We start from the raw sequence: 14,575 nt of genomic DNA, 5'->3' as shown, positions 1-14,575 counted from the left end.
CGGCAATTTGCGCGTGCTTAGCACGCGAAACCACGAAAAGACACGTGCGCGGTATTTTACCTTTTGTCGTGTAGGGCAAAGCGCACGACGGGCACTTGAAAGAAGAAAGAAAAGTTCCCATTTGAGCCATGGCGAGCAGCGTTATGAATTATGTCAGTTAGATCAAGCTTAGCATGACAGAACAAGAACGCGGTTAAGCATGACACCTTCCTGCGCGCTAAAACATCTCGATTTCCTATATAACGACAGAACTTCCTTCGACGAGAGCAGCGTGACACCAGCGGCAACGGTCGGTTTTAGCTTGATCACGTGAACTTTTTATTTCAAAAACAGTGTGGCCAACCGGAAGTCTTGTGTTTCTGTCGGTTTCTGTCGTGGTTTCTGTTTAGCAAGAATCCTTACGTCTATTTCAGCAATTCTGTAGCTAAGGGCCGACTTTCTGAGATGGTAACGTTTACTTGAGTCTGCAGTTAGTGCGTGGTCACGATAACGCCTCCGCCGCCTCCGCTTCAGACTTTTTTTTGTTCCGAATAACTGTTTATTTACAGCGCAGCGGAAGTGTCAACTGTGTCGTCAAGCTGCGGCAAGATATCTCTCTCTTGTAGGCTCGTATTGCGTTGGTGACTGCCTCTACTGCAGTCCTGCGGACGGCAGTTCGAGCGATTCCTCACGCTCCTTTCAAGGCTGGGGCTCAACAGGAGACATGGATTTCATTTCTAACATCTGGAAGAACACGACGAAAGGAGCCGAACCGCAAGCGAAGGCTCCGGAGTCGACCGAGGCTGGCGATGCGCCCGACAGCAAACCCACCAACGAAGCTGCTTCTAATGAGCCGCAAGCACCGTCCAAGGAAAGCGGTGGTGGGGGAAGCGACTCGGGCTCGACATCGGGGCCCGACACAGACGCTCCTCCGACGCCAGAAACACCGAAACCAGCGGCCAATGCTGCGCCTTCGAACGACAAGGGATCCCTGGGTGCGGGCATCTCTATTCCGCTCGAAAATGTGTCACAAAAGGCGATGGAGTCGGCGAAGTCGTTCGGAAGTGAGTACGCGGCGTTCACAGCGTTTCATTTCTCTAAAATATTCCGATTATAAGCTTTGATCTAGCTACGCATCTAGCGATGCGAAAAAAGCTGTCGATGCCCACTAAATAGCTGCTGCGTTGCCGTGTAGCGACGTGTTGCTGGTGTGTTTACCGTGCATAGCTCGTGCGTATGCGAGCTTGAGCAGCTGCGATTCATTTCTTTCTTTGTTCGCGTCGCGCTGAGTTCTCAGCGTCAGGAGCCGTAGTTTTCTCACTTCATTGCCGACCCGAACGTCGTAAGGATCGAATTCCTGCCGCGGCGCCCGGATCTTTCGTAGGACGCCAAAATGCTTTTGGCGTCCTTAGATAAATGCTTAGATAAATGTGCACGTTGAAGAACCCTTAATGATCAATCTCCACAGCTTTTCCGCTATGGCCTCTCTCAATTAGTCATACCTTCTCATTTGGACGTCAAACCCCAACAATTGGATCTCTCGCTTCCTTTAGGTTTCCTCTATTCCGTGGCGAACAAGGCTGGAAAAACTGTGCAGGAGACGGCCAAGCAAATCAAAACAACAGTCGAGGAAAATGTGAGAACTTCTTTGCCTCCGAATCGTGCGCGCATTGATGCATTCTTTATTCTTGTGCATGCATACATACTGCACTTACTAAGACATGCCATTTATTCTTCTTTCGTTGTTTTGCTTTCAGAGCATTCTTGCAGATTTTAACCGTGAACAGGAGACCTTTGTTAAGGGCAAGCAGAGGTGCGACGCCGGGATCTTACCCTGGGTTGGATGCGAAGACGAAGAAAATGTGAAGCAGCAAATACTGTCCCTCTCGGCTGTAAGCTTCACACCATGTCAACAAAATTTTCATTGCGTTCCTTGCAAGTGGCCTTGTAGATATTTTTTGCTTGTACAAGCGAGCACCTGTGGCTTTTCTTATATCTTTGAAAGAGCTTGTACAACAGAATACATTCAACACAATCATTTGCTGCATTAAAGCAATCATAAGGATGCTAGGCAAATGCATTAGACACTTCCAAAAAGTCATTTTGCTTGTATGTCCAACACTTTATGATAGCCCCTGATCATCATCATTAGCCTGGCTACGTCCACTGCAGGACAAAGGCCTCTCCTATGTTCCATCATTCAACTCGGTCGTGTGCTTGCTGCTGCAACTTCAACCCGCAAACATAGTTCCCTGATATGCTAAATCCTTTTCCTTAAAAGTACCGTGCAATGGAGGTATCATTGGGCACACCGCTCTGCAATTTAAACACACTCCTCTGAGTGTAGTTTTGCCAGTGCTTATTGCACACTACGAAAACTGATCCAAGCATTGTGGCATATAACATAAGCAGGAGCCTTTTTGATAGTGGCTACGGTGTGGTACTGCAAAGCATAAGGCCAGGCGTTTTACTCCCAGCAATAGTGGGCACATTTTCATGGGTATTAAATGCAAAAAATGCCAGTGTACATTGATTCAAACGCACCTAAACTACTCAAAATGAACTGAGGCAATATAAAGCCTCCCACTGGATTGTTCCTCATAATTGTTTGAGATCCTGGCATCAAAAACCTTTTATTTATTTATTTTTTAAGTTTCTATGATGGTGTGTGACTTATCTTGCAGCATTTTCCAATGGTGCAAATGACCATGACCTCCCACTATGTTTGATTATCGCATCAAATGTCACACCATACATGTTTATGTCTGTACACACTAAAAAATGCTGACAGGTAAATTTAAGTATGGTTGTCCATTCTTTTAAGGGTAGCAAACTTTCATAATTCTGTCAAGGCACTGCAACACGATAGCCTCGCTAATTCACCGTAATATCTTGCAATTTGTTTTTATCCTTTGTATTTTCTGAGTGATTAGTGCTAGATTAAGTTGAATCTAAAAAAATATTATCAGTGTGCCTGCTGTTACTATGATTAAACCACTCATTGCTTTCAGTTCTATGTGTTTAGGCATTTGATGTGCTAAAATGTAATTTCAAAAATTTTTCAATGGTATGTGAGAGCCAGTCATTGAGCGATAAAATCTTTTAGAGGATCAGCTGACTATGTGAACTAGTTTCTGAGTAATTGCTAAAGTCTATGTAGTAAATGCCAATTCTTTGTAGAGCTAGTATGTCTTGGGATTTTTAAGAGAACCTAGTTAGGACGTCCTTCTTAATAAGACAAAGCATTTTTGCTTTGTTAAAAAATATGTGATCAGCATAGTTCTTCCTAGAAAGGTCTAAAGAAATGGAAAAGAAGCAGACTACTGATCTGCAAACACGGTTTCTACCAGACACAAAGTTTGCTCGAGTAAATTTGAATGTTCACTGCATGTAATTAGTACGACAAGTGTGCCGTGGTAAGCATGTAGTTGTATTGCGTTTTCAACATAGCGGGATTTCTGTACAGTGAACATTTATTTGTTTTCATTAGAATGAAGGAAACAACCTCCTCTCCGGTAAAGGACGGACAGGCACAGCACAAAATGGCAAGCCGTCTTGCAAGGCTTTCGACAAATATATTTACTAGCAAATTTTTGTGCCGTGCTCAAATACGTGCTCAGTCCTTTATTTGCCTCTAGAATACCTGCCAACTCTCCCGAATAGTCCAGGAGGCTTCAGAAGTTTGACCTCATCTTTCTATTATACAAATGCTATTTAGAATCTCCCGAAAACTGGCCGCCGTAGCTGATGCGCTTTGTTTTTATAATCACGTGTGTACGTCAGCCTTTACAGCTGCGACAGTTGCGGTGCTGCGGAAGAGCACTCTTCAACACACTCGTATGGTTTATTGCCGTTTGTAACCATATCGTAAATTGTAGGCACTGTATAGTGCTGCGCACCTGGGCGAAGGCCCGCAGCCGCGAGATGCGCTCATAACCCGTGCCGAAGGGGATAAGGTACTGCAACTCTTGCATCTGTGTCTCTGCCCCGACATTCCACATGCTAGGCCTACGCCACTTGCCTAGGCATCAGTTGTGTTTGTTACGTGGTTGGGGGGGTTGCATGTTTCCCCCCTGGAAGGTGGATGGCGGCGCCAAAAGAAAGGAAGTATTTACAACTGTTTCTGGACTCGTACACAGCGGAGTTTTCGTGTTTCGTGACTTCGCGGGCCATGTGCGCCTGTAATGCAAGCATTTTGCAAGGCGGCAAGGCTGAGATATTAAAAGTGCACATCGCTTCACAGAAGCATCAGAACTATGTTAGTGCTATGAAAGGGCAGCGTAACATGGGGAGCTTCTTTAAAGGGATCTGCGAAAACGGCGTGATTCGTGCAGAATGCCTATATATTAATGGGATTTCTCGGGGAGCATAACTTGCTGCTAAGCGTCAATCCGTGAGCATGCAGGACCGTTGTTTTGGAAAATGTTCCCGAAGTGAGAGGACGCGAAGAGGTGCTGGTGCGGGCGTACGAGAGCAACTGCCATCATCGGGAAAATGGCTGCAGATGCCGAAAACACAAAATGATGGAGGCTCTGAAACATTGTGGAAACCGTGAAACATTTCCAGCGCTGTGGATGAAACCGACAACAGGGGATTGCAAATGTCTGTCTCAATAATAAACTTTTCCCCTCCTCCCTCCCCCTACTCTGCAGTCTCCTGAATTTTCATGCTATTAGGTTGGCACGTATGAACTTGCCTCTTGACGCTTTGTCTTTTTCTCAGCAAAAGTATTTGCTACAGTGCACGAACTACACCGAGTGCGTGTGTTTCATATCTTTAAATCCATGTTATGTGTAGCTTTCACATTTTTATTTGTCCTTTTTATTTAACAACTGTAGGACAAAAGAAACTTTGTTCGAAGTCCACCAGTTGGAATTATGTTTGAGTTTGACATGGACACCATGTCGCCCGTAGCCATGGCCTTGCTTCAAGAGGACAGCGACCTTGAGAAAATGAGATTCGAGCTTGTCCCAAAATGGTGAGTCAACTTCGGCCCACTTTTGTAATGCAGCGGCCTTTTGATCGAGCTTGGAATAGTATTCATACGAAAAGAGATGGCCAGTAAATTGAGCGAGAGGCTCCAACATACGATTTTAGTGCTTCATTTTCTTGCCCGTCCTGTCACACATTCTTTTTGCGTTATGCAGCTCTTACCAACTGATACCAACAGTAATGCTGATTCACTAGCATGTCTGCAAATGATGAAGAGTGATGATAAAAAATCAAATGGATTGATACAAAGTATGGCAACATTTGCGTGACTGTAATTAAATGGCTTTGGGGTTTAGCGACATAATTTCTTCATACTAATGTGCAAATATATGTCGTATTACATCGTTAACGAGCGGCCGTTGTTTAGAGGACCAACATTGTGCCTGCATTTGTTGCATGAAACAATGAAACCACCAGGCAAGGTTTCTTGGATGCATTACAGGATCCCGTTTATCATGCATCTAAATCTATAAATGACAAGAATCTTTGTCATAACTCGTAACTGGGCTGTGACACCAGCGGTTAATCCTATGACCATGCCCGACAGCAAAATGCCACAGCCTAAACCACCGAGAGAGTCAGCAGCCTCCCAATATGTGTGTCCAGTATTTTGACTTCACAATTTGTGCATGAACTAATTTTTAATCTCTCATAACATTTGCCCATTTTTGTTTGACGTAGTGCATAAAGTTTGTTCCACACTGAAAGTCCGGCCTTCTCTTTGCTTTCACATCAGGATTCCTGAAACTGACTTTTGGAGGAACTATTTTTACCGTGTCTCACTCATCAAGCAGTCGACGCAGCTAAGTGCACTCGGTCACGGCAAAGGTGCTGGTACGTTGCACTTCCATAATTTCACCTCCAAGAATATAGGCTGTGGCATGTAACAAATATTCGGTATTTTTGGTTACAGTTTTAAAGATTAACGCTGCCAAAGCTGATCTTAAGTGAAATGTGTTAATAAAAATCATTCATGGATTTTCAGATCTACCCAGTACTGCTGGCACGTCTTCAATATTGCTGACTGCAAAATAGTAGTTGAAACGGTAATAAAGCAAGGGAATATGCAGAAGGAGCAATTTATTGAGCTTGCATCGCTTAATATATATTATACTTCTTTGCAATATTTCAATCTACGTTTGCCTGTGCACGTCTGTTTGCTGTCACAAAAGCTCGCATCCTGTATAGCTTGCTTGAAACTTCTTTAGTGTTGTTGTGTTGGAGAATACCATTAACCTGGGGACAGCTTAGTTGTAATGAGTTATTTTGAACCAGCCTGTCTATGGACGTAGCTGTATTGCTAAAGGCTGCCAGTTTGACAAAAATGGCAACCATCTGGTCGAGCACCAAGTACATTCTTTGCCACATGCAGTTGGTGTTGAAAAAGGCCAGTAGTTGTCTTAGTTGCAAATTCCGTTTCATTTAGGATGAAACCAAAATGCCAGATGCCTTATGCAATACATTCAAAGCTATTCCTTATCTTGTTCCTGCATTTTTTTTTTTTGCATTTAGGAAAGCAGCACAGTACTGATTTTCATAGTTAGGTCATTAGCTCATGTACTTCTTTATTCCTTCATTTTTAGCAGATATGTAGCTACATTTAGAGCCCTGCTGCCTGGCAGCTTGTTGAAATGTTGCCTTATTAGTGTTTCCATCCACAAGTATTTGCTTCGCGCTTTTGTCCCACAGTAAGAAATTATAATGGTGTATTTTACACTAATGGAAGATACCACTTTTAAATGACAGCTTTAACATTGAAGGAGATGCTAACAGCACAATAGACTGACATCTTTTCCTGTCATAGTTGAGAATACGTACTGTAGATATATTTACCTACGTGTTGAATACCTCATTTTACAGGGAGCAGCAGCAGTGGCGACACCTCGTCAGTCTCTTCACAGCAGAGTCCATCAGATGAAAGCAACAAACGTACGTCAACATTGGTTCCAGCACTGCCACAGTCCACTGCAGACACCCGTGCACTTGCTTTTTTTATGAATTTTAAGGCGTGCCTCAAGCACTTTCCAGCACAAAAAGTTGGCTCTCGCTTCCATTTCACTACCAATATGTCTTTGTTATACATACTGACTAGCACCAATGTGTGCTTATGCTCGATAGTACTCGCTGAAGTGTCCACTAGCACCCAATCGTACAAGCACCAGTTGATGGCACCAGTTGATGACCACTTACATACATACCCACATCTACTGATGCACACAATCATAGATTTTCGTACTCTCAACACAAAATGCACCTTGTGTGGGGAGTTGATGCGCGCAGCTCAAGCACTATGGCCTTAAGCACTTTGTGTTTAGCTTGTGGGAAATACACATGTGGTTGGTACAGTTGCTGTGTCTGTGCTTATCCAGAGAATTTGGCGGCCGGAGACGATGACGAAGCGCTGGACAGCCCAACCCATGAATTTGTGTCTGACACCTTCCAAGGCACAAAGATTTCTGAGGAGGAAGTTAAGCTGGGCATGAAACAACTTGGCATGGGAGACAAAGCAGGTAACGTCGCAGTGATTGCCCCCTGCTTTACCTTCTGGTTGAAATGCAGTCTAGAACGTTGCAGTACTGGGCTACTTGTGAAAAGCAGAGTGTTTAATTGGTTGTGGAAACTGCAGTTTATTCCTATTGTGTGGGTTCAGTATATGGAATATAAGCACATAACATCTTTTTGTCGTGTACTTTCCATAATTGTTGTGCACACACAAAATATAAGCTGTACTTTGCATTTGGCTTACTTGCATTGTGTATTCTATTGCTACCTGTCAACCAAGGCAAGCCCTTAGCCAGACTACTCTCCTGTATGCAAATAGTGGAGCACATGTTAGAAAAAAAATAAATAAAAGCTCTCAAAGCCACTAAAACTCTTACTCGTACCAGGTAAACTTATGGCGAATTCCACTCGTCGAGCTGGAGCAAGTTTTTTTGCTCCAAAGCTGACAATCCACGTTTCGCTGGTAGATTTGGAGCAAGTTCGCATTTCCCACTGGTAAATTCGGAGCGATCCACTCCGCGAAGGATCGTTCCGCCTGCTCCATCTTGCAAAGACGGATTTCGCCGTAACTCCGAGAATGCGTTGCTGTCATTTCCGGTACAGTCGGGCAGCTGGGTTGCCCCCAGGGTTTTTTGAGGTGGTCTAGTAACCCTGTGCTCTTGTTTACATTCCTAAAATTGGAAAGCAGTAGCCCTGCTTTCTGCGAGACTGCATGGTCGAAGTGCGTGCTTCGCAGTGGCGACACAGTTGTCATTGAAACGTCGAGGCAGAAAAGAAAATCGTTTCCAGTACCGGTTTAGTAACGTATGCGTAAAAAAACTTCCGGAGAGACCTCACGCGGGGCATTCACGTGTTCCACTCGCAGATCACGTTTGTCACTCTCCGAGTGCTCGCTCCAAGATTTTGGCGGCCACTCCGAATCTAGCTGTGGCATTCATCATTAGCGGGTCATTATTACAACAGGCGACATAGAAGTGATTATCCAAATTGTCACTTGGAAGCTCTGAGCACTTGAGACGTGCAAGCTGAAGGATTGTGGAAATGAAATAAAACCAGTTGGGCAGTGAAAGTATCGACAGTGTCGTCAAAGTTGTTGGACCATGTGATGCTGCTTATGGTATACTTTAACTCAAGAGGCATCACTGTGTACTACATGAAGTGGTGGTCTTTAAAGCAGTTTCAGGACATACTAAATGCGCCATGCACTCATGTTAACAACCCACACTGTAGAAAGGTTGCACGGTGAATGCAGTTCTGTAGTAAAATTGGCAGTATGCTTTGTTACAGCATCCTATATGTTATAAACGTAACCTCAAAGAACTGCGAAAATGTGTTCTGGTCAACATTTTTGTTTGCTGAGAGTGACATGCATTGGAGTGCAGTACAATCTGTCATAGAGCATCTCAATTATGTTAATCATGTTAGGTACACAAGAAGCGAGTGCACAAGTGCCTAGCATGTCCTGTTTTCTTAAGCACTTTATCCAGTTTGGTGTGTCAGTTAATTTGTTGTGCTGTGTAGACATGGATAAGGCCTATTAGACAGACTAGGTTTTGCTAGCTTTTGTCTCGGTGAAGTGCCGGTGACGTATCTGAAAAATGTCTCATGAAGGTCCAATCAATGGTTGAGTAGCACGCACTTGTGCGTAGACATTCTTTGTTACAGTTCATATAACTGTTTATTAGAGATTGATGAAGAGACAGATTACAGAAAAACAATTCAGATGGTTCCCCTTCTAGAAAGAAATTTTTTTAAGGGTTCGCTTCTGCGGTTACATTTGCAGGGTTGTGAGAACTTTGTTTTCTACCAGTGAAGTTTTCTTTTAGTAATATTATCAAAGTATAACACTAAGAATTTCAAAGACTGCTGTTTTATATTTAAGTGATTCATTTATTGAGATTCTAAAATGCAATTTTATTATACATTGAAATTGAACTTTTCGTACAAGGTATAAATGCCAATAAATTATATTTTACTTGGTAGGGGCTGCAAAAAGTGTCTGAATAATAGTGCACTCCACGAAAAAAAAGAAAAAGTTTATCACCTCTGTGTTCTTTCACGGCAGTTGTGAAAATTCGTTGTACTGAAGGTTGTGGGAAATCCACTTCACTACATTGAGGCTAAAAATACAAGCACGATAGTGTTGTTTAGATGTTACTATACTTTGTTATGTAAAGAATTTTGTTGGGTTGTGTATTATCATAGTTGTTGCAGTTAACTGAAGTAGTTGATAGACTTGCTGCAAGCCTTATAAACCGTATTGTTTCCATCAGCGGCAGAGGACGACTGGGAGAAGGAGCTTCAGCAAGAGCTGCAGGACTTCGAAGTGGTGGCAACCAATTCGGCCGCACAGGGCGATGATCCTGAGTGGGAGAACGAAATACAGGAGATGCTGGCGGCCCACAAATAGAGTCGCCGGATGCTGCCTTCTTCCTCCAACCACATTTTATCCGGGAAACACATTCTGGGCCACAGCCGCTACGGCCCCTCCACCAAACGGCACAAGGGCGGGTAATTCAGGGTGCCCCAACTGTCTGCTGCTACGCTAGTCTCATTTATGTTGTGCGCGCATCTTTTAAGCTTGTGAGTGTGTGTGTATGTGTGTCTGCAGAGCTGCACTGCTTCATTTGGACCTAGGACACATTGCTGCTGCTTAAGCGGCAACCACTTGAATGCACTCCCGATGTATTGTCGGGCCAGTGTTGAGTCATTGGGATATTGACGTGTGACAACAGAACTGTTGTGCCAGCAGCAGTGTACATTAAGCTGGCTAAAAATAATAACCCGTGGCATGCAGTACAATCTTGATAACCGAGCGGTTATCTCACAACGTGCAGTAGCCATCCTGACCCAAACGCACGTCGCATCGTAGAAGCGCCTGGAACATGCTTTGTGCAGTCGCCGTTTTACGTTTGCAATTATCGGAGAGACTTGGTAATTAGTCACAAGCGTGCTACGTTCTCTGTAGCCTCGTCTTTTGCCGTGAGGTGGCTCAGATATTGGAACTTCACGTGAATGTATTTGTCAGCGTGGTTGCCACGGTACCTTGCACTGAAGAATACCACAAGATTTTAAGACCTTGGTATGGCCTGGTGCCATGAAGGGGGGTACCACCTCTTGAGTGTGAACTAGGTTCTAAATTTCTGGCAGTCGCACTCTTCTTTCTTGCCTTCTCTCCGTGAACTGTGTTGTGGGCACAAAACACGAAGACTGTCTTCCAGTCGATCATTAAGAAAAATAAAACAATGTCTTTAGGAGCAAAGCTTTAGCAGAGAGTTTAGAGAGAACAGCAAAGCAGCTTGTCGTAGAAGCTCGTGTAGTGAATGGAGAGGTTCTGTGTCTAGAGACTTTGGTTCATATGGAAGCAACTATGTTTATGCTGCTGTGAACTTGAGCTTGATTGGAATAATTTGTTGTCTTTTGTGTGTTGTTTGATCCTTTATGCTATGTACCCAGAGCTTTTGTCATGTCCATTTACCTGGAGAAAGAACTATATAAAGCGCCTGTGATGCACAGATGTGAGTGTATGTATGTTAGAGTTGTTAATGGATTCCTCAGTGGTTATTTCCTGTTTTTTATTATATATTATATATAAATATATCACAAATTTCTTTAATCAAGACAGCCTTCATTTTGACACCGTCTGTTCAGTGTCGTTTTCATCCTATGTCACATAGTCAGCTGAATAAAGCTTTCTTTTTTTTTTATCACGTATGGCACATGTTATAATCCAGCACTACCAAGGGCCTAGCCGCATAGCTTGCAGGAAACTAACACTGAAGCACACCTGAATCGATTTTGCTGCATATCGCATCTGTTGAGCTTGAAAGCACCCACAAGTGAAACTATTTTGGGGAACTCTGGTTTCTTAGCGATGCAACAGGCTTTATACATCTTGGAAACTGAACTGTAAAGATTCTTATTTGGTTCGTTTTTTTTTTTTTTTTTCACTTATGTCCTAAAGAAACCCTGTTAAGATAAACGTGTGGAATGTGTCTGGTGTTAAAGAAAATCACCCAGCATATGTTTTTCTGGCTAGAGTGTTCAGCTGTCAAACGCTACTCGTAGCATACCTTCATAACCTTCCCCCTTCTCGGTGTTGCAAGATTGGAAGCTGTGCCAATCTAGAGCGATTCTCCAGCCAACGTAGCTGTCAAAATTGCTTTCAAGATTGTATGTCGTAACGTCCTATCTCGGAGATTATAGTTTAACCATGGCCAAATGATCATGGGGTGCTTGTTTTGGATGCTGGCCGGAGGCACTGCCCAGTTTTGAAGTCTCAAGAAATCTGACCTCAGCCATAGCATTTGTTGCTGTGTTAGTGCAAACACAGAAAGTAGTAAGGGTGAGAGAGAGTGCATTTTCAGAACTGTTTAGGCGGCACACTTATAGTGCAGGGGTTTAACTTGGCTAAAGTGCTAAATTCGTTTGTTTAATACGTTTGTTAATACGTTTGTTCAAAGGTTAAAGAAAGCTTTTCTTTCTCTGTGCATATAGCATGTTTGTACGGTACCAAATTGATGTCAATTTTCTTACAGCTTGTGGAAAGCTTAACACGAGATGCTCTGCTCAGGACAGCTAATTTTTGTTAATATAATGTATTAACACTTGCAGCCGACTACACTAGCATTTTTCGTATTAGTGTTTGGCATGCTAAATCACTAGGCATGTAAGCCGCTGGTGAAGGAGAAATCAATCAATGCATTAGCAAAAAGGACAGGTTTGTAGGCAAGGGGTCAATGGTATGTGATGACAGAGTGGTTTTTATCATTCCATCTTCTACTGCGCCACAAAGCTTTAATGGATGTCGATATCTGCGCAGGTTGGTGTGTTGTGCTAACCTGACAGGCTCATTTTTGTCGCAATTGTAGTAATTGAATTTCTGTACCCGTATGAAGTTAGATGCATCTACTGCAGTGGCCTACCTGCACAAATGTTTCAGTGCTTGTATTGGCCTTCATTGTACAGAAAGCTGTGTTTGAAATGACTTGGCTAAAAGAGGTAGCCAGGCCAGCTTCTGCCTAAAATGACTGAGGAGAATAGACGTGGAAAGATCTGTTGAAACGTAAACGGGTGCACCTTTCTTCTTTTTTTCGTGTCACGTTACAGCGACATTTGTGTCGAGAGGAGACTCTTTGCAGTGTGAGAACGTGGTTGTGGTATTATCAGCCATCCTGCAGTGCAGGTTACTCGTTTTTCTGTCTAGAGGACATACAGATTGTTGTTGATTGTTGTCTGCACGGCGTGAGAGGAGGAGACTGCCAAGTTTAAAAGGTCTGGCTTTGGGCCATGATATAAATAACGCACCTGTGTGAAGGGTTGATCAATGCAGCTTTTGCTTCATAATTTGCAGAAAAGCGGGGCTCATGGTGTGACAGTTTGTGCATGAACTTAAATATTTGCTGATGGCAGTGTATGTCTCTTCAAGGTATACTTGTTCAAAATGACTACATGGTACCTTCCATCGGATGTTAAATGCTTAGTGTCGATCTGCAAGCGCTAATGCCTTGAAACGTGGCACCTTCTCTTAGCATTCATGTATATTGCCTGTACATTTAAATGTTCTAAACAGATATCAAGTTGAAGCCTGTATACTGCGGAAAACCTAGGCTTGGCTTGTTTTTGCTTCGCTTAGTCGGTTAATCCTCGTAGTGTCTGTGGGATCTTTCTTCATTTGTAACATTTGCTTGGCCACAAAATATTTTACTTTGGCGTACATTTAAAGAGTTGATAACGCACCATGTAAATATATATGCTGCGAGATTCGCAAAACTACTGTTTTTTTTTCTTCCCAATTCAAAGAAGCTGCAAAATCTTCAAGCATGAATTTCATCATAGGAATCCAGTGAAGCGTAGAACTATATGTAATACAATCCAAGAATAAAAAACAGTTCTGGGGGTATTCGCTTGAGGCTGCTCGCCATGGCTATGCCTCAAGAAGCAACAATTTCTATGAGTATTGGCCAAACGCCAACATAGCTTGAATAGCTGTGAAATATCAGCAAGCATCACATGACAATTAATCTCTAACAAAAAGGTTAACTGCCTACCTTTAATGCATCTGCTCTATACTGGTAGGAAAATTGTGTTTAAACATTCCTGCTTGATTTGTAGGTTTGTAACGTTTGACTGGATGTGTATATGCTGCTGTTAGACATTGTGCAATGAATGTAACAATGTTTATAAATGGGATTATTACAGGTGGCCCTATAAAAGAGTGTCCCTGTTTGCCTGTCTGCCGATTCTTGCATGCCTCACGCTTCGCAGGTGTGGGACGTGAGGCAATGAACCACATTACATGCATGTCGAAAACCTATTCGCTTTTGAAACATACTGAAGCCAGTTTGGCTGTCGTGGACGTAATTTGCCAGAGGTGCTGGATTTCCTTCTTTGCACACCTGGTGGCTACAAATAGATGCAGTGACTTTGCACGACCTTTGTACATAAACAAAAGTTTATGAGTTATTGTTTATGTAAGGATTTAAAATAAAATGGGCAATAAGTTGCCATTGTTGTGAGTTAGGCTATTACCTATTGAAGAAAGTCCAGCACGTTAATATGGTGTTTTGTGTTATCATTCAATGATGTCGAACCATAGTTCACTTTGAAGACATTTTGTTGGCCTTTCCATACCAATTCTTCTTTCTCTGGGAGCACTGGAATGGTGCTTGAAGTTATGTCACTCGACACAAATGTGACGGTCACTGCTCATGCCTTTTACAGCGAAAACTGTTACGAGATCACAATAACGGTCGCGAGCTCCATAGTTGCCCGCCGCCGGTGTTTGTATCCATTTTGGTGCGAAATAAGAAAATAACTTGGAGACGATCGGATTCAAGCCCATGTCTCCTGCGTTTCAGCCCAGTATTCCACTGCTGAGTCACGCTGGTGCTTGGAAATCCGTTGCAAACTGGGCTTGGGCAGGATTTATGTCGGGAAAAGAATCTCATTTATATGAGTAATGTAGCATCTTAGAACAAAAAAAGAACATTCAGGTGACGCACAATGCGTATTGAGTACTGAGTGGGTCGTCAAATCTCCAACCCATTACAAAAGCTTCAGGCATAATTCTTTGTCGCCAGCCACAGCATCCAAAAATTGT

General features: G+C 43.1%; 2 protein-coding genes across 4 annotated transcripts in view; one reads left to right on the top strand and one right to left on the bottom strand.

Moving 5' to 3' along the window:
- qin (tudor domain-containing protein qin) overlaps positions 1–274 on the bottom strand; it is a 134,682-nt gene extending 134,408 nt beyond the window's left edge. For both annotated transcript variants that reach the window (XM_075895705.1, XM_037425258.2), the window contains exon 1: positions 61–274. In XM_075895705.1, the coding sequence (XP_075751820.1) occupies positions 61–130 (70 nt within the window). In that variant the 5' untranslated portion in view covers positions 131–274. The remainder of the gene's footprint in view (positions 1–60) is intronic.
- A 77-nt stretch (positions 275–351) lies between these two features.
- Sap47 (Synapse-associated protein 47kD) lies at positions 352–10,107 on the top strand. 2 transcript variants are annotated; one of them, XM_037425261.2, is made up of 8 exons: positions 352–1,043; positions 1,533–1,615; positions 1,737–1,871; positions 4,818–4,957; positions 5,708–5,805; positions 6,832–6,900; positions 7,341–7,481; positions 9,747–10,107. In XM_037425261.2, exons 1-8 carry the CDS (start codon positions 704–706, stop codon positions 9,881–9,883), a joined length of 1,143 nt encoding a protein of 380 aa, XP_037281158.2. In that variant the 5' UTR covers positions 352–703; the 3' UTR covers positions 9,884–10,107. The 2 variants fall into 2 exon arrangements, with proteins under 2 accessions (XP_037281158.2, XP_075751821.1); XM_075895706.1 differs by lacking the exon at positions 1,533–1,615 and having other exon boundaries at positions 439–1,043.
- The last annotated feature ends 4,468 nt before the right edge of the window (positions 10,108–14,575 follow it).

This window comes from Rhipicephalus microplus, chromosome 5, assembly GCF_043290135.1.
Source record: "Rhipicephalus microplus isolate Deutch F79 chromosome 5, USDA_Rmic, whole genome shotgun sequence".
Taxonomy (NCBI): Eukaryota; Metazoa; Arthropoda; class Arachnida; order Ixodida; family Ixodidae; genus Rhipicephalus; species Rhipicephalus microplus.
Note: the sequence above shows the minus strand (reverse complement) of the source record. Positions and strands in the feature narration are given on the sequence as shown.